Source organism: Amia ocellicauda, chromosome 15, assembly GCF_036373705.1.
Source record: "Amia ocellicauda isolate fAmiCal2 chromosome 15, fAmiCal2.hap1, whole genome shotgun sequence".
In the NCBI taxonomy this organism is placed as follows: Eukaryota; Metazoa; Chordata; class Actinopteri; order Amiiformes; family Amiidae; genus Amia; species Amia ocellicauda.
In genome coordinates, this window is record NC_089864.1 from 26,966,878 (window position 1) to 26,990,327 (window position 23,450).

Below are 23,450 nucleotides of genomic sequence, written 5' to 3' on the forward strand. Positions count from 1 at the left end.
ATCAGATCAAATTCAATTCAGTTTCAATATATGTAGCCCTTTTGCAGATTTATGTTTTGGTTGAGGTTACAATAATGTGTTAATTTTCTGTTACAAAGGTAACACCAGTCTTTAAACAGTGTAGCTAAGTGGTATGTCATCCTTTATTTTTTAGAAGACAGTTTTTTCTTTCATAAACTATATTTTACACTTCCATCTTTCACTTCCTTATTCACTTTAATTTTCTTAGAACAACAGACATAACACCTTAATGTGTTCATGATTTGATTGTCTTTGCTCTGCTACGTCAATTTCACCACTGTCAGTTCCCAATCAAGGTGTTTCTTAAACCCCCAGCAGGCTGTATAAAGATTTATTTTAGTCAATAACACACTTGATCAGAGTTAACTGCTGTATTTATCATCCAGTACAAGGTCAAGGACAAATTTGTTGAATGGGGAAAATATTTTACCAACATTAAGGTCTGAAAACAGAAAGAACTCCAAATCTGTCATCAACATACATATTCTAAGGAGTCTAAGGATGTCTTGTTTTTTACAATACATATTTTAAAAAAATCTGCATATGTTATGATATATGATTACCTGTGAATTATATTTACACAACTGGAAGTTACTTAATACTAATTTGTCCCCTTTTTAACACTTTTCCCTCTCTCAGAAAGTTCTGATTTTCAAAATGTGACTGCAATATTACTATTTTCATCAAAGAGATCCTGTCACCCATTTAGAACACTGTTGTTTGAGCAGGGGGGAGGGAGTTGGTTCATTTGCTGGAATTGTAATTAATAACTTTTTAATTTACTATGGAATGCTTCATGTTAATCTATCCTAAGCCATGTATTGCAGTGAGCAATGAAAGAGACTAATCTTTGGAATATTTCTGGTATGCTCTGTTACGTTGGTGCAAAAGGGAGATGATTATTAAACCTGACGGTCGCATTTTCTGAATATATCTCAACCCATCAGAGCATCGGCATTAGTTTCAGCAGGTGGGAAATACATTTTAAACTGTTTGGCACTGGATATTTAACAGATTTAAATGAAACACCAGTGTTTTATTATTGCAATTTCTGTGAATCCGAAGAATAACCTTAACAAAGGAGATCCCCCTTATATTGACAAAGGGAATTAATCATGTACAGCTTGGAATATAGACAGCCGTGCAAGAAAATGTATGCATTTTTAGAAACCAAAGTCAAGTAGTACATGAGAGGCATTCACAAAACATATTGTTTTATGTGAACTCCAAATGGTTATAAGAATCAGCATGCAAACATTTGGGTCTTCTTTGTTTGCATGTCTGGTGTGTACATGAACAGATTCAAAGGTATTTGATATTTGTATAACAGAGGACATAAATGAATAAAGTCAAAAGTCAAGAAAGGAATGAAAGCCTAGCCCAGAGTTGTCACAATCTGGAACAAACTCCCCAGCGATGTAGTTGAAGCTGAAAATTTGGGAACATTTCAAAATAGTCTGTATAGGATCCTTGGATCACTTAGTTATTAATGGACACCAAACAAGCATGATGGGTTGAATGGCCTCCTCTCGTTTGTAAACTTTCTTATGTTCTATTTATGTTCTATTTAGTACAGCTTTTTTCATGCATGTGTTTATCTTGTTAATTAGGATTGATACATAACTTAAGTTTAACAAGTTTGTTACCTTGCACTGCTTTTCCAATTTACTGCAAAGCCTCAAGAGGCAGATTTTTAAAAATATTGCCTTTCAGAAGAGGATCATACATGAGGGCTAGTCAAACACCCTTGTGCATAATGGCGTTTAGTAATGGCATTTACCTAGTTTGTTAATTACTTAAAATCAGGAATCAGTAAATTATACCTTTAAATATGTAATTGTGACAAACCCAAAAGTATGATTTTCACTCTATAACTTTCTAGTGCCTTTCTAAGCACTGACCAAAACTAACTGTATCCAAGTTACAATAGAAACTTTATAATGTTACCTGATAATCCTTTGGAGGGGAATTAATGAACATGTGAAATGAAAGTGGGTATTTGTGAACGGCCCCTTACTCAGAGCTCGCTATCCAGACACAGATTTGCTTCGCTACGGTTGCTGCAGTGATTATGAGGGAGTGGACAACTATTCCTGTTTGTGAGATGCACTAAAAGGTGGTAAGTGCAAATTAAATATATGTGTTTAATTTTATACATAATCAAAAGTCGCCACACAGCAAAAATGAGCAATTGCATTCATCAGCTAAACACCGAATTGAGTTCTGTCTCTACTTGGCAGCTCTGCACAAACGAAACTTCTCTGAAAGAACTACTTTACACTTTTTTTATGTAAGGCATTCACAGTATGTGCCTGGGATTGGGGCTGGGCAAATCACAGTGGCTGGCACAGCTAAATCTGTACATGAGATTGGGTTGTGGAAGGAATCCTAAAGAATCTTTATGTTTGTAACTAGGAGGTATATGCATAACTGGACACTACCACTGTAAAGTATAACTGTTTTATTATTATAGAATATTTTTCATTCCATTAAAGATTAGGAAGCTTCAGTGTACAGTGTTATAAACTGTATAAACTTAAAGAGCTACAGACACGCATGCAATCGTTTTTTATTTTGCTTAACAATAGCTATGTGTGGTAACACTTCAGAATATTTTATGCCACAAGGATGTCAAACACTTGACTTTATTCAGGTTGCTTGAGTGGAGAAAGTCATGGGCTTAGTCAGTCAGCATCAACATCAACACCAGGTATGTGTCACAATGAGAAATTATGGGAAATGCAATTGAAATACATTCACTATCAGTCCAAGAATGTTAGTTATCTCTCTGTGTGTGTATGGTCACTACTAAATGACATGTCATTTATGTTGAATGTATTCTGAAAGGATAATTTCACTATATTTTATTGTTATTAATTGTAACGTCACAGGGTTTTAAAAGTTAGTGTAGTTTTGTATTTCTGTCTAGACTGTTGCAATGGTTAATCCTTTTTGTTTTGCAGTGCCAAGTACAGTACAGAATGTTTTAAGTGAAGGTTACATTGCATTGATACACAGATGTTTTCAGTGCGTAGTAGAGTGAATAACTGAGAATCTTACTTCATATGCTACTCTTGACATGTATGAAATCACCTGTTTGTAATTTAAATCTAATAGAAATGACAGAGCTTTTTAAATACCATTTTTTCAAATCACAATTGCAACTTTTTGTGTCTGTTAATTTCCCAAAGAGCATCTCTCTGAGCATTTAAATATTGAAAGGGGATGGACTGTCCATGTAAGGATTACACCTTTAATAGTATGCATCACTCGTTGAGCAGGTTAAAATGTAATGTAAATGTCCAGACTGATCTAAATCAGTCAAATTGCAAGTCTTATTTTCCATTGTGTATTATCCTTAAGGTTATAAATCCTTGAAGTTAAAATGCAGGTAAGTGACTGGCCCAAAACTCAATACAACAAGGATTCCAAATTTAAAACAATGAGTAGTATCCATAGAAGAAAAACAATTGAATTAATTTTGTAGTGTTACAATTATGCTTTTTTCAACTTTTAAGCATTTTTAAGCACAATTGTTTTTACATTTTGCTACAAACTGAAGCCAATGGACAGCAGCTTCTAAGGAATGATCAGTTTCTCCAAACATGGAAAAAATAGTGGCAGTTGGGAAAGGAAGATCTTCTCTGTAAAAATGTATTACACTGATTTATGTGGCATAAGATGATTGTAATTTAAAAAAGTAAGTGTAACATTTAAACTGGTATTACAGGGAGGACTGTAAAAGGTGCTGCAGCAGTGGAAGCAGACTTTCTAAACGTTTTCAGGTGCCTTCCTACCTAAGATTAATATGGCAGACCAAAACAGGTAGGCCATTCATTTTCATATTGATTTTGTTTTATTTAAAAGGTGTTAAGCATTTATAAGATGTTAGACATTAGGCAAACAAACTTGGATTATTTTGCAGTTTATACTGCTCTGCTGCTAGTGCTAGTAGTAGAAGGCCTACAACAGGCAGGCAACTGCGGTTGAATAAACTGTTTAAAATGACAAAAAATTGACTGAAATATTATTATTATATAATAAAGAGTAAATAAAGTTGCCATTTTTTTTTTTTTTTTACAAATTTAATATGCTGAGACTGGGATGCTCTGGTATAGGACATGCACTGTTTTTGTCCATGCTGTAATAGTTGGTGCAGTTATGGCACTAAGTGGCATCCGCTATTGTCCGCCCTGTAATTGGACATGCGATAATGTTGTTGCAACGTTTGTTTAGCTGTGATGTCATGACTCGTGAAACTGTGTAAATATAGCCTGATTACAGAGGCTAAGGCTAAGGCTACATTCAAATCAAATGCCTCAATTACACTAACATACTCGTACCTTGAGTGCTCCAGGCCCTCGCAGTATGGGTGTGTTTCCACTAACAAATACCTGAGCCGAGCCGGAACCAAACCATGAGACTCTGGCCTCGTAATATATCTGAATCTGCTTCCGGGCTGAAGGGGGTCATGGGGGCTGATACGGGGACTATGCAAATACTAGTTCACAGTTAAGGTAAACGGCTCTCTATACTATATTATTAGTATTATTTTTTACTTTGGCGGTTCATAAACAGCCTGCCTTGCGCCGTATGCCTGCCGGGATCGGCTCCGGATTTCCCCGTGACCCTCACCAGGATAAGCAGTTTCGAAAATGGATGGATGGATGGATGGATGGTTCATAAACAATTTTGGAAAGAGTGAGCATGAGCCAAAAAAACTACTTTTTTGCCATATGTCTTATAAAACTTTCATCCCTGTTATTCAATAGGTGAAACACCAAGATACAAAAAAAATAACCAGAACATCATGATCCCCCATAGGAATCTCAATTTTCACTGTCTTTTGCTGTCACATACATAATGCATCATCGACTTGCTACTCAGAATGTACATTTTTTGTGACTTAAATTGCTTGGCTTGCCTTTGTATTGTGTAAATGCGAGCCCAACATGCCGAACCATACCAGGTTGGCATGGTGCCACCCCAGTGCAGCTCGGGTATGTTAGTGTAAACCTAGCAAAAGTGTGCCCTTGAACACGGAGCCATGCGGTCATATTACCACTGAAAGTCGTTATTAGGCTAATTGAGCTGCTGCTCTTTAAATGTAATCTTTTTTGCTATCCAACAAGTGTTGAAATATCACATATTGAAACACTGAAGTGCTCTCCTTTGTGGTATTTACAGTAGCCATGATTGTAATGCAAGTTATACTTTTTAAAAGTTTCAAAAATTATAGAATGTAACAGAAAAATCACTCAAACTTTACTTACACACTCCAACTGACACATACATACATAGAAACCAGTCTAGTTCCTCTTGAAATACATTGTAACGAGCTTTCATGTGTCCCAGTACATCTGGCAATAAAGTGTGAAAGCCCACACTCTTTATTAATGATACACTGTTGTGTTGCAGTTTTTGACATCTGTGTGTCTGCTCTCCTCAGTCTGCCCGCAAAGCTGATTAACGGAGGAGTGGCAGGGCTGGTGGGGGTGACGTGTGTGTTTCCCATTGACTTGGCAAAGACCAGGCTTCAGAACCAGCAAGGTCCCCGCCTCTACACTGGCATGTGAGTGACAGCTCTGTTTATGACTGGGTGCTAGCAGGAGAGTATATTTTCCCATGTTTTTGCAGGTAGGATTTAAGAAAGGTTGAAGTATAAGTGCATAAGAAAGGTTGCATAAAAGGTTACTGGGTCCTTTCTCAGTCATTTGTTCAGAAGCGATAGATCATCTATGCGAGACCTCATTCAGTTGCCTGTTGACATATCCCATTGATTCAGCTACCAAATAATGGATATGCAGTTTGTTCCTGTTCGTATTTTACTTTTTTTCTTGTGAGATGTGCCTCCTTTGTTTCTATCCTTACATTCTAGTTTTAAAATTTCAGCTTTTGAATTCGGAATACTTGGGAACTGGACCTTTTTTAATTATTTATTTACCTGTGGATTGAATTGTAACTGGTAGCAAGCACTTTTTGTACGACCTTTTGCTTTATTACTTAATTGTAACATATGTGTGTGTATGTGTATATATATATATATTCATAATTGATAATTGTTTAATATTCTTTATTTAGTGAACATTACACATAATTGTAATATAACTTTTTGTGCACCACTGCAGATTTAATGAGCCTCGTTATATACAGTTCCTATAGAAATGTATTATTGTAATATCTATCTATCTATATTTTAAATATAGAAAACATATATAATAATAGGATAAGTCTCCACCCCCCTGAGTTAATACTTGGTGGAAGCACTTTTGGCAACAATTACAGCCATGAGTCTGTTGGGATAGGACTCTACCAACTTTGCACACCTAGATTTGGCAATATTTGACCATTCTTTTATACAAAACTGTTCAAGCTCTGTCAAGCTCCTTGGGTAGTGTTGATGACAGCAATCTTGTAGTCATGCCACAACTTGTCAATTGGATTTAAGTCAGGGCTCTGACTGGGTCACTCAAGGACATTTTCCTTTTGTTCCTAAGCCATTTCAGTGTACTTTGGGTCGTTGTCATGCTGAAAGGTGAACTTCTGTCCCAGTTTCAGCTTTCTTGCGTAGGTCAGCTGGTTTTCCGCAAGGATTTTTTCATACTTTGCTACATTCATTTTTGTGACGTCCTCAAGGACCAAAGGAAAGGATCCAAGTGCAGGCTTTAGAGTTGAAGCAGTTAATCCAATAAGGGCAAAACGAGAGACCGTAAACAGGGACAGTCCAGGTCAATCGATCAAGCGAACAGGCTAGTGGGGAGATCCGAAAGGGGTAAACGAGAGAGGGAAGCAAGAGGTCAAAAATACACGGGAAGGCAATCAAGAAACAATGCTTAGAATTGATCCGGGAGAGAATGCAAGACTTCGCAATGAATCTAGGAAACAGAGGGGTTTAAGTACTGTGAAGGAGAGAGGGATTGAACAAGGTGAATGAAAGATTGACCAATGATAGGAGAGGAGGACAGAACAGGTGCACCTGGTAGGGAAGAATGTGGAAAGACTGGTTTGACTGGACAAAGGAAAGGAGAAACACTAGACTAGTATTCGGGAGAGAGAGACCTCTGGTGGTGAACTAAGGTGGAAGCAGGGGAGACTGTGACAATTTTCCCTTCCATCCTGATAAGTGTCCTAGTCCCAGCCAGTGAGAAACATCACCATAATGTGAGGCTGCCAACTACATGCTTCACAGTAGGGATAGTGTTCTTTGGGTGATGCATAGGGTTTGTACCTAACCATTTGCATTTAGGCCATAAGTTCCATTTCAGTTTCATCAGACCATAACATTTTTTAGCCCATGGCAACAGAATCTTATTTTATTTGCATATTTCAAATGTGATTCAAATTGGCTTTCTTGAGTAATGGTGTCCTTATTGCCACCCTACCATACAGGCCAGATTTGTGGGGTTTGGGATATTGCTGTCACATGCACACTTTGACCAGTCAAAGTTTCAATCATGAAAAATATCAAAGGCTTGAATATCCCTTGGAGCATGGTCATGACAATTACTAAAAAGTGGAAGATGTATGTCACCACAAAGACCCTGCCTAGATCAGGCCATCCCTACAAACTGGATGATTGAGCAAGAAGGAGGCTACCAAGACAGAGGCCAGTGACACATTTGCAAGACCCACAGGCTTTTATATCCAGGACTGGTCAAACTGTGCATGTGACATCAATATTCCAAGCAGTCCACAAATCTTGTGAACACAAACATTTTTATAGGCATGGTATTTATGTACTATGTATCCTTAGCTCTGAGGAAATTAGCCATTTGATATAGGCAGCATTCACATTCCAGTTTATGCTTATAGTGACTTGAGTCCACATAAAATGTAAAGATGAAAAGATCACTGTCTATTGAGCATTGGTTGTCTGCCTTGTTATTACAAATTCATTTAATACTTATTATGACACCTGAAAGAAGCTTTACTGAACAACAGAGCTGTACTACTCTTGAAAGCTTACTGCATGATTAGAGTATGTCTGTACAACACACAACCACTCTTCCATGACATCTTCCAGCTCAAGGTAGTGTGATCCTTAAGACTCAGTTGAAGGTCAGTACACATATAGCTACAATGGACAGATTATTAGAAAGGAAAACAGCTTGTTTCAGTTAGGAGAGACTAGATTGACTGGGCTAAGAAAATACTGTAGAATGTAAACAGAATTTTTAAACAGAAACAGATTTTTAAAGGAACCCATTTTAAAATGAACATAAGTTGAATCACTTCAGCAATTTTATAGATTGCTGCTGATAGAGTGCTTGACCATTAAACAAAGCCTGCAATGAACATTCGTTTCCCTGCTTATCCACACAACAGATAGCGTGAAAGGTGTATCTGATATCCACAGCATTCATATGTGTTTCTAATTTGTTTTCCATTTTCCAGTCCAAAAGAGAGAAAGGGGAATTTTATTTAGTTTTTTGTTGTTTTGAAGTCAGATTTGAACACAGGGCTGGTTACAGTTTTGGCTACGCAAAGTATTTTTCTTAAAACTTCCTTTGTGAGTCATACAGTGAAAATAACCTCAATGTCCGTACTCTCTCTCTCTCATCCCACAATTGGCATCAAAGTAGTCACACTATCACATGCCTGCTCATTTGATTTTAGTTTGCTCTTTTTAGCAGTGGAATTAAGCAACGGCTTGTTTCATGAGTTGGAAAGTTTGATTCATTGTGCAGTTCTGCAGTATTTTAAACCGGGCATTTCTCAACAAACAAACGTTTTCAGTTGGCTTTGTTTTTAGTTTTTTTACTTAATTTTGGAAGCTGTTCATGAGATAACCTCATATATTTCCCACTGCTTTTTTGTATTATCTTCCTGGAGTTTTCGGCTCGCTATTGGACAGAGTTTATGTTTCCAAGTTTGCCACCCTAGCAATTTTACTTACAAAAAGGTTTAAGTACATCCATTTATGTATTTATTTCCAAAGTTACAGTAAACTTAAATTAGGGCTGTGAGTGTTCAATGGTTACTCCTCATGATATGATATGACCTGGGATATTTCAAAAGCATGCAGTTCTATTTAATTGAAAATAAAAATAATCTCCCTTAACTGCTAAACACATTCTACTGCTTTTCACGTGGCAATCTATTATTATTAATATTATTATTATTATTGAAATTGAGTACATGAGGGTATCTTTAAAACTACATGTTACTGCAATTCCCTCCCTGTTTGGATTCACTGGAAGCTATTCCACACTAAATGATGCAGCCTAGGGACAAAAATGTGCATTGCTCTGTATGTCTAATTGGATTTTAAATACCTACCCATTCTATGAAAATATGAGTTTGTTTTGTTTATTATATATATTTTGTATCGGTTTAAGAAGAGGTTCTTCATAAGTAACCAATATTTCAATAACCAGGCATGGTAAATAAACAACAGTGTATGGCATGCATTTATGATAAGCATTCAGATTTTTGGGTGAAGTGTTTTTATAACTTAAATTAAGCAATCAACTGGATTTGTTAATATTTGATCAATAAAGATTAAATATTTTAGTAGAAATTGGGTTTTATTCAGCAATAAATGAACATGAACAAGAAAATCAGGACCCCTACTTATTATAGCTTTCTAAGATTTTTCTAAGAGTTATCTGTTTTATCCCGAACCCTGAAATAGTATTCGAGGATTGAAACTGGGTTAAATTGGGTAAAACAAAAAAATCAGAACCCCTATTTATAGGACATTTGCAGTTTACACAACCTATAGATACAATGATTATGATTTTATGCATCTGTGTGTTGTGACAGTTTATAAGTAAGATGTTTAGCATTTCAGAGCTTGAATGGCCCCTGAATAGCCCCTGCCCTATTGGGAACGCCACCTTCACCCAGGCTGCAGGAGCTAGTTCCACCTGCCACTGCGGAGGTCCAGCGAGCTCAACCATGTCAACCCGGAGATGTAGCTGAGGGCATTGTCAATACTGGTGAGAGGACCTTCTGGGTGATGTGATTAAGCTTTTTGTAGTACAAGCAGAACCACCACGAGCCATACTTCTTCTTCACAAGGATAGCAGAGCGAACCATAGGCTGTTGTAGGGCTGTGTTTCTCCACATGGTGGTGGATCCCCTGAACCCACTTGTTGCGGCAGAGGCTCATGGGGCCCTTCTGCATCTACTTCTGGGGGACATGAGAATGGGAGCCCTGGGGTGTTGAAAGTGCGTGACTGGCAGGCTTAGGACACCCTGATGTTGCAGTTGCCGATGTGGGACTACAGGACTGTCATCTGTTTTTGGGGGTTGGAGGTATGGCTTCCCCCGATACTGACGTTGCTGGAGCATGGTGGATGGCTCTGGTCCCTGCTCTGGTGGAGTTTAGTGGTGATATAGTAGAAGAAGAAGGAGAGGAAGCAGAAGATGGAGAAGACAATAAAACCTGTGTGGCGACTGGGGGGCAGCTTCTGCCCTGGACCTCTGTATGGGAACCTCGCTTAGGGCCTAGGCTGGTGACAGCACTCGCTGACCAGAGTCCACCCTCCGTCCACCTCAGTTGCTGTGGGAGAAGTGGAAGAGCTAGTTAGTGAGTTGCTGGGCAGTGTCACTCTCAAGCATAAAGGGTTGTGTACAGGGGCAGTAGTAGTAGTTGCTGCTGCAGTTGATGAAGAAGGTGATTGAAGAAATCCTCTTAAACTGATGAAAATGGCAGCACAGGAGTTATGTTGCAAATGGAAAAGGAGTATTTTATTCAGGCCGGCCCGGAAGAAGAACAGAGTGAACTCGTGTTCAAACTGCTTTCTTACAGATCTCTTCTGGGTTTTACATTTTATACAGTAGTAAACAAAAGGTGAATAATGTCCAATCAGCAGAGGGCAGTGTCCCGGATGTGCACGTGGATTGGCTCAGCCTTTGCTTCTCTACTTCCTCTTCTTCCTTTGGAGTGTAGGGTTACCAACCACCGGGGGTGACGTTACCGTTTCCTCCGCAAAGCATTCTGGGATGCGCAAAGGACTGTGGGGGTGAGAGTGGTTCGACGTGTTTTGCACGTGGAACCAGAAAAGTGGGTGTGCAGGGGGAGAGAGACAGACAGACAGAACTATACAACATTTTACATATTCCATTCAAATATATATATATACATATTCATATACATTTGAATATTTATGCAGAGCTGATATGTCATTTATTGTATTTAAATTTGACAAGACCTCAGGTCTTTCAGTGATGGTGGTGAAGAAGGAACAATAGAAGGCATTGCATGTAATAACCCCCTCCTACTCTCCCTTTCGTGGGGAGGGTTTGAGAACTGAACCCCCCAGCCTAGCACTGCAAGGGATCAGTGAGGCGTGCACTGAGGAAGAGACTGTAACTGTGATGTGGCAGGAGAAGACACTCTGTTGTAGTGTTTGGGTGGAGTCTCTCATTCGATGAAGAAGCGGATGAGGAAGACTAGTACATTTTGGGTGTGATGTCTCTTGAGGGGCAATGACACACAAGAGTGTCAGTGAAGGATTCACAGAGACACATGAAGTCAAAGCCCCTAACCTGACCCAGTCTACCTTTAGCCTCCCCCTTATCCAAAGACCACTTCCGCCCCCTCATAGCGAGGCTTAAGGCCTGATCTAACGTGATTGGGCCATATAAGCGCACAGGTCTGCGCAGCTCTTTCAGTCATAAGGCTTTAAGGAAAACCTGTAATGCCGAATACCCTTGTGCTTCAGTGGCAAATCCTGGATAACCCCCAGCTGCGATTGTCCCCAATTTGTCATTCAATGAGGCTAAGCCAGTGTCAGTCCATGCTTCCCACAGTGTAACAGTCTTAAACTGTATGGTTCTTAGCAAAGGAATGCACTGCACTTTGTTAGCCAAGAAGCAACTGCCCTTTATTCAGATTCCACTCTTGCACAGGTCTTGCAACGCAGACTGGGGGGATTGTTATCAGGCACTATCTGACAGCGACAGGGAAGAAGGGTCAGCACAGAGGGCAATAGGAAACACAGGACAACAACACGGATCATCTCTTTAATATTGAACTATTTACATATGGGTCACTCCCCTCCCCATTTTACCTCAGTCCACCATTTAGTCCGGTGGGTGGGGTGGGAGGGGGGGGGTTGCATGAATCAGTCCCAATATGCAAATGCTGTCAGTAGCCCCACTGTGACAAATGTGTAAACAGTGAAATTCCAAAGACAAAACAAAAAAAGCAATTTAACTTAAATAACTCCAACTTATTTCCCTTTTGGTAGCTATCACATAGTTTTCTCATGCACATTCCTTTCTTTAATCCAACACATACAACTTCGGTGTGTGTATACATTATAGAGAGAGAGAGAGAGAGGGGCACAAACAATCAAACTAATCAATCCTCCCCTATAATCCACATCGTATCTACATGCTCTGCTTGTTCTGCAAATGACTTCTAGGTCCAAACCCCACTCTCACTCTCCTGCATCCCCTGCTAATCTCAATACCTGGTTATATATCCTTTTGTAGTTGTGAAAACAACGGCACCTGGAGTTCAATCGGCACAGCCAGCTAATAGATACAAACAAGTTCATCAGAGGTGGCACAGTCACCTCAGGCTAGAGTGTTGGGATGGCATTTATTTTTAAACGACCCCTGTTATATACAAGTCTAAACAAATGACTTTGTGCTGATTGTACTAGAATAAGTACACAAGTATGAATATTGGTGGCTGTGCATGATCTCACTTTTTGCGGATTAACAAATTATAGTGCTGTATTTTAATATAAGAAACATGATGCTTACCGGCTTTAAAAATATTTTTGTTTGTTTCTGTAATTAAGTAATTGGGAGCTTTAAGTAGGAATTAAGATGGTTAACCAATGCAACTTACTGGGCAGGGTGGGAAGCAAGTGCTCAAAATAAAATCTGGAAGCCCATCCTGGTTCATTCATGTTGCTGAACACTTTTTTGCCTTCATACTTCTGTCTCTGCCTATTTTAAGTAAGCATTTTACTTCAATTTGTATAGCCACATATAGCAATGCAGGAGCAGTCAGTGATGTAAGCAAGAAAAAAGAGCAGCTGAGTGGTCATGAGATAAAGTGGTCACAGGAGGAAAATAGACAACACTCTGTAGAGACCAGATTCAAAGTTTCAACACTTTCAGGTTGAGATGTATTATTTATACTTTCTACCTGAAGGCTTAAGAAAAACTGCTTTTATTTTACCAGTACCATGAAAAAATATTTGCCACTAGTTTGCTTTTCTGTATTTTTGCATGTTTTTGACACTGGATGTTATCAGATCTTCAACTAAAACCAAATATTAGATAAAAGGGACCCTGAGTGAACAAATAACACAAACTTGTTATACTTATTCAATTTATTAAAAAAAGTTATGCCTCCATGTGAAAAAGTATTAGACTCAATAACTTGTTACACCACTTTTAGCAGCAATAACTGCAACCAAAAACTTCCTATAGTTATTGATTTAGTCTCTCACAGTGCCGTGGAGGAAGTTTGTCCCACTCCTCCATGCAGAACTGCTTCAACTCAGTGACATTTGTGGGTTTTCGAGCATTTCAGCTAATTTCAGGTCCTGCCACATCTCAGTAGGGTTTAGGTCTAGACTGATTAGGTCATTCCAAAACTTCTGATGTAGACTTGCTTGTGTGTTTCGCATCATTGTCTTGCGCTTCAGCTTCAGCTCACAATCGGATGGTCTGACATTCTCCTGGCCTGGAATTCTCTGATCAGAGCAGAATCCATCGTTCCTTTAATCATCATTTCATCATTTAATCATCCAGAACCTGATGCAGCAAAGCATTCCCAAACCATAACACTACCACCACCTTGCTTAACCATTGGTTTGAGGTTCTTAGTATGGAATGAAGTGTTTGATTCGTCAGATAGAATGGGGCCCATGTCACCCATCTGTCCATAGAACATTCTTCAAGTACTCTTGAGGATCATCCAGGTGCTTTTTGGCAAACTTGAGACAAGCATTTGTGTACTTTGTGAGCAGTGGTTTCCGCCTTGCTACTCTGCCATGAATCCTATTTTTGCTAAGTGTCTTTTTGATGGTGGAGTCATGAACATGGACCTTAGCCAAGGCGAGAGAGCCCTTCAGATCTCTGGATGTTGTTTTATGGTTTTGTGTGTCTTCCTGGACGATTTTACACCTTGCTCTTGTAGAGATTGTGGCAGGACGGCCACTCCTGGGAAGATTCAGTACTGTCCCAAACTGTCTCCATGTGGACAATATGGCTCTGACTGTTGTTCGGTGAAGCCCCAGATAACTTTTTTTCTGGAGGTCTTAAGGAATTTCTTTCAAACTAATTTCTCTAGAATCTGTGTGCTGACATCTTCACTCTGATGGTAAGGGCCAAAGTTAGTCAGATGTATATTGGGCTGGGCTGGCCCAAATCAGGCCTGTTTGTTAACCAAAGTACCTAAACTGCTAACTTAATTTCCCTTAATTGAGTTGATGTAACTAGGTGGGGCAATCATTTTTTCATTTTTTCCTGAAGACTGTTTGATTACCTTGCATTCCAAATGAAAGAAGCACCAAACTTTGGTGTATTTCTTTCTCTCAAACTCCCTCTATACAGATACATATACAATCTTGGCAGCACAAGTTATTCAAAGGACTTAGATAATATTCAGTTGTGGGCCGACACCTGGCAGATGAAATTCAATGTGGACAAGTGCAAGGTAATACATGCAGGTAACAGAAATGTCCACTATAATTACACCATGGGAAGAATAGAGCTAGATTAAGTAACGCATGAGAAACAATGTGGGGAAGCAATAAAAAAGGCAAACACAATGCTAGGGTATATTGTCAAAAGTGTAGAATTGAGAACAAGGACAGTGATGTTCCAGCTCATCTGGATACTGTGTGCAGTTCTGGGCTCCACACTTCAAGAAGGATATCGCTGCTCTAGAGGCAGTTCAGAGGAGAGCAATCAGACTTATTCCAGGTCTGAAGGGAATGTCCTACTGAGAGACTGAGGAACTGAACCTTTTCACCCTGGAACAGAGGAGACTACGTGGGGACTTGATTCAAGTCTTCAAAATCATGAAAGGCATTGACCACATCAAACCAGAGGAGCTTTTCCAGATCAGCAGGGACACATGCACCCGGGGACACAAATGGAAATTGGGCTTCAAGGCATTCAAGACGGAAAACAGGAGACACTTCTTTACACAGAGAGTTGTCACAATCTGGAACAAACTCCCCAGCGATGTGGTAGAAGCTGAAAATGTGGGAACATTCAAAAATAGACTGGATAGGATCCTTAGATCACTTAGTTATTAATGGACCCCAAACAAACATGATGGGTCAAATGACCTCCTCTCGTTTGTTAAGTTTCTTATGTTCTTATGTTCTATATACTACTACAACCTACAAAAATGTTTGATCAAACACAATGTGAAAAATGTTCAAAAATGCAGAAAATAAGACGTGCCAAATACTTTTTCACAGTACTGCATATAAACATATGCCAACGGGATTTGTACCAAATGCAAAGAAAAGACTGAGGCAGGAAACCAATGATTCAATGTGAAGCAGAAATCCTCCAGCACATTTCAATAAACCACTGTTATTTTATTTGTGACTCATCAGTGAAGTATTCAGGACTGAACTCTGTGCTGTACTGCAAGAAATAAAGCTTTTTCAGATTGTGGATGAAGAACTCTTTTTTTTGTTGTTGTTTTGTTTTTGTTAGATTATTAAATCTTTCCTGAGTCTCATTTGGGATGGAGCTCAAACACAACCTGCTCAGACTAACCTTTTAACATGATTATATAATTATATAATCCAACATTTCAGTTAAGTTTGATTTAAATAGGAACTATAATCAAAAACTCAAGTACAAAGTCAAGACTGAAACACTTGAAAGACTTGGACTCTACTCAACTCATGTAAACAGTTGTTTTAAGATTATTAGCACTTCATTATGTTGTTTATTACTTTACCATTTAGCCTAAGTAGCACTTTGTTTGCTTTCACAGGGTTCATTTGCTACACGATATAGGCTATAGACTATAGGATTTCCCTGAAGTATAATTCCAAAATCATTTTTTCATTCAGCTCAGATTGCTTGACATGTTAGAATGGTTTGACTTGTCTTCATTGCCCACAATGTAACACAGTAATAATGGCACCTGATATTGCAACAGAAAACATCCTGCACAACTAGTGTGAAAACAGAGAGATACGCTTCAGCTGTTTCCTGTAAAAGAGACTCTCAGGATGTTGTGGAAAGAACAAATCATTTCAAGCCATATCTATATGTGACAAAATATAACCCTTTAAATATATTTAAATATATTTAGTTTGCATGTATGTAGATTAATTCTGGGCTCCAAACAAACAGCAGACATTTACCTTGATTTAAAATATCTCCGCACTCTACCAGTAAATTCCAAGTTGACTTGACATTGTTTTCTTTTGATTTCCAGGTTGGATTGTCTGATTAAAACTGTTCGGTCTGAAGGCTATTTTGGAATGTATCGAGGTAATTACTATTTCAACTTAATACCCAGGTGTATTTTATATATCTGAAAAATAGGAGACTCGTGTTTTCCCACACACAGTAATATGGGTGAGCTATTTTTATACCTAATGAATTGTTATTTTTAATAATTATGAGTCACCAGTTCTTCCCAACATAAATCACATGTAGCATCTTTGTGTGTGTATGCATGTGTACATGTAATTTTTTTAAAGATAAAAGACTGGACACATGTTATTGACAAATTAAGCAAGGTACCAAATTAAGGAAAATATGGTCCCACAGGGCAGAAGAGTATTCCTTGTCGCAAATGTTCTAATACTCTCCAGACTAATAAAAACGTCTCCAGGTCTTTGTGAACTGATGATTGAGGGGCAAACTATAAATCAAACTAAACATAATACAGTTATTTTCTTGTATTGTGCATAGTATTTTTCAAAATAGCCTGACCTTACTATAGCATGCTCTAGTGGGTATTCTCAACAACACCACCCCTTAATATATAGGAGAGGGAGACCCTCCAATTCAATCCTTATATGAATATCCCACAAAACAGGAGCTTTCTTAAGTTGAATACATGTTATTTATGAATTGTGAACAATCCCAAGTACATATATATATATATATATATATATAGCACTATGTAATTAAAACGGAATATGTGGCAATTTGTGCAAATTCAACTAATAGCAGTTTAGCTACAGTCATGAAGGCAGTGCTAATTATTCACATATTAACACATCTTTTAGTGGAGCAGTTAATGAATTTAATATCTATTAAGACAAATCTGCCCCCTGGTGTTGGACTAGGAAAGAGAACCTCAGTGTGTTGTTATTCTCAAATATCTCTTGATGTTTGGATTCACATTCACAGCAAAAGTTTATTTATATGTGCTGATAAAAAGTACTTATATTTAGAGTGGACATATTTACATTACAGGGTGCTTTTCTGGACAATAAACAACAGTAAAGCAATCAAATATTTACAGGTAAATACAGAGCTGTTCCAGAGAATCTGTTTTTTCTGTCTCCACTTCCTCTTTCCATTTGACCGCATCCCAGGGTGCTTTTACATCTTGTGCTGCGGTTTTGACCAGTTTTTCTTGGGAGATGCACTTTTCAGGTAAACTCAGCCTAAATCTGCTTCAGGAGTTCCTGTTCTTCACCTTATATGGGACCTTTAACAAAGTGCACAACCACCTAATTTCATAAGTTAAAATGAGGGAGAGGCAACTATTTTGTTAATGAAAGCATTTGAAGATGCAGTTGTTTGAGAGAGCTGGCACTGTGTTAATATTATGGATTATAAGTAAAATGTGTAACATTGATGGAAATATAAAACATTGTTCGTGAATTATGTGGTTCAAAGCATCCCTGTGGGTATTTTATTATGCTGTATTGTATTGAATGCTTTCTTCTCTTTTTCCAAAGGTGCTGCAGTTAACCTTACTTTAGTGACCCCAGAAAAAGCTATCAAGCTAGCTGCCAATGATGTCTTCAGACAACAGCTCTCCAAGGATGGGTTGGTCATTAATATATTCTAAACTAGTGGCATCCAACTGTGTTCTGGGAGGTCCACAGTCCTGCAGGTTTTACAGATCTCTCTGTCATGTAATAGCTTGTGTGGACAATTGTGACAAATAATAGTCAATTACGTTATTGGGTCTTGGCTTAAAACAAAAACCAGAAGACACAATGGCTATCCATGACCAGGGTTGGACACCACTGTTTAAAATGTTAGTACTATGTAAAAATTAAACTGTGTATGAAAACTAAAATAAGGAACACAATAATTGGATGTGACTCCACCTTTGTAGGTGTTTCAAATAGCTATACAATTCTATTTGACATCTACTGATGTCCTGAAAACAATGCCAATGTTTACAAATCTTAAAAGAAGGCCTTTGTTATTTTTTGGGCAAAAAAATAAATAATAATAATAATGATATTATAATGCATTTTGTTTAATGTTGTGCTTAACACTATAAAAAGTTTGTTAAAAAGAGTATCCTTCTTTTTTTAATAGTATGACCTACAGTATTTATCAAACCTCCAGCTAATATGGTGGTTTGTAACTGTAGAGACATCTTCCTTTCTTTCAGCAAAGGCCTCACACTATACAAGGAGATGTTAGCAGGTTGTGGAGCTGGTACCTGCCAGGTCATTGTGACTACACCCATGGAAATGCTCAAAATCCAGCTCCAGGATGCAGGGAGACTTGGTAAGAGGCAGGGCCTAAGAATCTTAGGAAAACAAATGCTACAGAAGGTAGTTACCATAGTAGTTTTGTGGAAACTATAGTTTTACAGTTTAAGTTTTCAGTACAAAATAAACAATTCATTAGTAACATGTAAACTGTAGGTGTTGTTTTATACTATTGTCAATATAATTTAAGTATTGTAACACCCTCCTGATTTAGCTGGTGTGGTGCCCTTCTATGTGGTTGTTTGATTACCTGCAGGTGTGTTAATCTGTGTGGGCTGATGGTGAAGTTTCATGTAATTCTCCATGCTATCTGGAGTTGAAAAAGGGGAGGGTGCTTTTTCTGTACACTCCAGTGTGTCACAGTGTCACAGTATACATATATATATATATATATATATATATATATATATATATATATATATATATATATATATATATATATATGCTATATGGGTTCCTTAGGTGTTTACAGTTGTGTTTATTTGTGCTGTAAGCATTTCAAGAAAAATGTAGACAAAAATACCAAGTTTTTAAAGTTTCTTACAGTTCTTCACATTGGACAAAACACTACAATTAATACATTTTGATACCTTTATCTCTATCAGCAGTTGTGATAAGAATTCAGAGAAGTGTCACCTTTTTGTTTGTGCTAATATGGTCGATTTTCTATAAACCAAATGAATTATCAAAAGCTCAGTGTTTAAATACATGCTTGTAAACTGCTTATGGAGTTAACGGGGAAACCATGTCCAAAAACAGAAACATTTGCTGTGAGAGGATGGATACCCCCATGGGGAATGGAATGGGTCTGAGTTTATTGCTGGTACTGCTTTTTAATTTATTTTATTTTCAGAAATGAACTTGACTTTGGCTGCTGTGTAGGAGCCTTACAAGTCTCTCCTTCTGATCAACGCTGAGCCAGCTAGTTGCTGGAGCTGTGTCCCATTTATTGGCTTTGTTGTTGTCTTTTGTAAATCCAGCTGCCCAGAGGCCTGTGCCGGCTGAAAGTATTGCCACTTCCCTGCAGGCTCCCCAGCCCACTGGCAGCCCCCCCCCTGCTCCCCAGCGCCCTTCCGCCACCCAAATCACCAAACAGCTGCTGCGGACCTGCGGGGTGGCCGGTCTCTACAGGGGAATGGGTGCCACCCTGTTCAGGTCAGCCGCCTACCGCACAGCCTACACCACACTTTCAGTTCACTTCATTTTCAACCCCAAACGCACCTGGCATAGATGGTTATAAACAGAGAATGCAGAATATGCTGGGTGTGAGCAGGTGGGAAGCTATTTTAAGTGGTAGGGTTATTTCAGGGCAGGAGTAAACATTGCGTAGATATGTTTCAGTGTGTACCTTCCCCACAACAGGTGGGCTTTTGACTTCTGCATTGGTAATGTTTTCATACAGCTCTGTCTTTTTACATTTGTTTATTTTTAAAGGTTTATAACATTTAAACATTGCTTTTTCATATTGGACTACACTAGCTTACATGTGCTGTACAGTTATTGGACTACAGTATGTCAGTATGATTATTTGTAATGTGATTATTTCAGTGGGTTTTTCCTGGGCATTTATAATACATGAAAGACCCTTAAGAAAGTGGACTGTAGTACACCATACTGCAGTAAACCAAGAGAAAGCATGCTTCAACCATGGTACAATCCTAGGACAACTGTCAAATTATCATGCAAAATGACTGTGGTAAACGTTCATAAGTGGAAGGACACTTGGTCTGTGTATGCAGTAAGTCACAGATTTTGTGTCTTTCTGCCTCCAGGGATGTTCCCTTCTCCATGATCTATTTCCCCCTGTTTGCCAATCTCAATGACCTGGGCCACAGCACCCCCGAGGAGAAGGCCCCCTTTGTACACTCCTTCGCGTCGGGCTGTGCCGCCGGCTCCGTGGCAGCGGTGGCAGTCACCCCTCTCGATGGTAAGCAGTATAACTGAGCGTGACAAAAAGAAAGCGTACAGTCTTCTGAATGTATAAAGTACAATTACAGTAAAACACCAAGGGCTAGACCAAATCAAATGTACAAACTGCAAAGTACAAATCTGTACCCGATTGCAGTTTATTTTATTGTTAGAAGCCACTTTCTACTATTTATTACTTACTTTCTTGGCGTGTTTTGTTGTCCTTTTGAAAAACAAACCCTTCACACGTCATTCACCCTTGTGAGCAAGGAAATACTACTGTGTCTTTACTATATCAGTAACGCTTTCCAATAATGAATTAATCAGTGCATGCATACCACAGCAATGACACCTGTTCTCAGAGCTCTGGTGTTGATCACATTTACAAACACCCAACCCTCGTCTCTAACCCTGACCCTGAGCCTAACCTTACCTGTTATACATGTAATCAACATCAGAACTCTGAGGAAGTGCAGGACATATTCAGGTGTTGTTGCTGTCATATTCCTACTGTCATTCATTAGGAATTTGCAGCCATTATCGTAACGTCTGACCACTACCACTATATATTTTGTTCGTATACCACAAAAATAACTGCAGACGTCCCTTTACTGTTTCCACGTTTTTCTGGAGGCACTATAAATATTTCACCAGTTTGTTCTCACATACCAATTCCTCTGGGAACTGAAAAATCCATAGATTGTTCCATGTGTCAGTAACACTCCGTGCCCATCCTAGAAGCCTACAGCTATTTATTTATACTATTTATTCAATGGTCCATCTATCTCTGTAGTAAGAGGTTGTGGCACAGGGGAAACAATTCAGCAATTCAGTTTTGGATTTTGTGGTCTGCTCCATTTTCAGTTATCAAGACTCGTTTACAAACCCTGAGAAAAGGTGTCGGGGAAGACACGTACAGTGGCATCATTCACTGCACCAGGTGAGTTTGCTTTATCGTCCGATAGCTGTGCACTAGCTAAGTGAGCACCTTTCAGTTCAAAGCTGCTAATGCATACCTTTCCTCTTCCTTGCCGCAAGAAGAATAGAGATAGTGTTGTCATTAAAACCTATTACTTTTTCAAGATGTTTCAGCTGAACTTCAGTAGCTGCACGTAAATACGGATGAGTTTGCACAGCTGAAACGCAAAGGTTAGAAACGAGCAGGGGTCTTCACCTCATTATTGTTTGTGCCAACTCAGTCTGTTTTTATTATCAGGGTATAAGAAAGAACCTTTGGTGTAATCCTAGTCATCCATTCTTTTTGATCTTGGGAGGTCAAATACCCTGCTGTGGAAGTCACTGCAGATTCCACGTGACTGGGCCTTGTTTCTGTGTCGAGTGAGCCCTGCCGTGCAGAGACAATGTGGGAGGATAAATATGGGATGTGTTACTCACCCGGTAGTGTTTGTGTGTGTGGTTTTTCAGGGGGGAAGGGGCTGGTATTGATCCACAGGGCATTGAATCACCCTGAGTGACACAGGACTGAGTTGAGTGAAGTCAGCAGGAGGTTTCTCATCTCCGCAAGCATTTTTTTTTTTTTTCTGCCATATAAGCTCAACTGTTTCCATAACAGCACGCAGCTTGCAAATAACACCTTCAGGCTGGCTGGATGACTGCGGTTCCCCAAGGCCACTGTGGGAGAATGGGGGTTGATGGAGGATTTGTCTGTTGTGTGTTTCCAGGAGGATCTGGTCCAGGGAAGGGCCGTCTGCCTTTATGAAGGGCGCCGTCTGTCGCGCTCTGGTCATAGCCCCTCTGTTTGGGATCGCTCAGGGGGTGTACTTCCTCGGAGTCGGGGAGCGCATCCTGGAGGTTTTCGGTTAGATACAGCCCAGGAGCTCAATACTGCAGTCGAGGGCTCCTTATATTTATAGCTCTTACCGTTTATACACTTCAGATGTTCAAAGTTGCGGTGCTTAACAAGACTTGAGTATCTGACTTAATAAGGGTTGTCCATTAATGGTGTCATGCACAGTCATCTACAAAGAGGGGAAAGGGATGTGATGTGTGATATCATGAGGCAATTTAAAATAATAATAATAATAATAATGTGCTTTTATTTGCTCAAACTGATAGGTCTATATGTTTCACACATCTTGTTAGACTGACATTCCAGCCTAATGCTTTTATAATTGTTTAATATTTTTATAAGACAAGTTTATGTTAAACTAATGTGATTTGTTGCATTTGTTTTAATCTGATCACCGAAAACGGAATATTATTAGTTTTGCATTACATAACAATTCTGTAACCTCAGTATCCCATCGAAAACACACATGAAACATAACTACTTTGATGGGAGGGGGTGGGGTTTAAACACTACAATTTTGCATGACACCATTAATGGATCGTCTCGCAGACAATACAGTTACTTTTCAGTGTCCTATTTTCTGGACAATGCTGATATATTTTGTGAAAGCTTAAATTAAGACAAAAAGTTTACTTACAGTGTAAAAATATTTCCCCCTTCAAAATAAGGTTTTCTTAAATAAGTAAATACAGCACTATAAATGACGTGGATTGATCAGGAGATTCCTTGTTTTTGTAAAACTTTTGGAATACTGTACAAACAAAATAAGTGTAACAGCACCTACTAAGCTTCATTATTAAGCAAGATGTTTATTTAACCAATTATAAAAATGATTTTCATATTTTAATCTTCTGAACAGCTTTTATAGTCTCCAATAATATTCATCTCAGTTCTGAATGCTGAATGTCAATAACATCGAGTCTGTTGTCAGTTAATACTTTGCTTTGTTCAAACCTGAGATTTTCTCTATGATTTGTACATAGCTTCCCCCTGTCTTTTGCAAATTCCTTTTTTGCTGCTGCCATGGAAATAAATCAAATGTTCTTATAAGCAGTGACAGTGTAATT

The 23,450-nt window shown here is 38.7% G+C and overlaps 1 protein-coding gene across 3 annotated transcripts; it reads left to right on the forward strand.

Annotated features, from left to right (window-relative positions):
- Window positions 1–2,018: 2,018 nt before the first annotated feature.
- Window positions 2,019–23,436, forward strand: slc25a18 (solute carrier family 25 member 18). 3 transcript variants are annotated; one of them, XM_066724560.1, is made up of 11 exons: window positions 2,019–2,140; window positions 2,675–2,731; window positions 3,752–3,846; window positions 5,471–5,593; window positions 16,409–16,464; window positions 17,892–17,982; window positions 18,563–18,681; window positions 19,646–19,820; window positions 20,438–20,592; window positions 21,438–21,513; window positions 22,256–23,436. In XM_066724560.1, the coding sequence occupies exons 3-11, from the start codon at window positions 3,830–3,832 to the stop codon at window positions 22,395–22,397; spliced, it is 954 nt and encodes a 317-aa protein (XP_066580657.1). In that variant the 5' UTR covers window positions 2,019–2,140; window positions 2,675–2,731; window positions 3,752–3,829; the 3' UTR covers window positions 22,398–23,436. The 3 variants fall into 3 exon arrangements, with proteins under 3 accessions (XP_066580657.1, XP_066580656.1, XP_066580655.1); XM_066724559.1 differs by lacking the exon at window positions 2,675–2,731; XM_066724558.1 differs by lacking the exons at window positions 2,019–2,140; window positions 2,675–2,731; window positions 3,752–3,846 and adding an exon at window positions 4,594–4,722.
- Window positions 23,437–23,450: the final 14 nt, after the last annotated feature.

Coding starts and splice junctions, on each gene's coding strand:
- slc25a18 (XM_066724558.1), top strand. CDS start 4,685: ATGGATGGATGGATGGTTCATAAACAATTTTGGAAAGA. Junction 16,465..17,891: donor CTATTTTGGAATGTATCGAG/GTAATTACTATT, acceptor CTTTTTCCAAAG/GTGCTGCAGTTAACCTTACT. Junction 21,514..22,255: donor GGCATCATTCACTGCACCAG/GTGAGTTTGCTT, acceptor GTGTGTTTCCAG/GAGGATCTGGTCCAGGGAAG.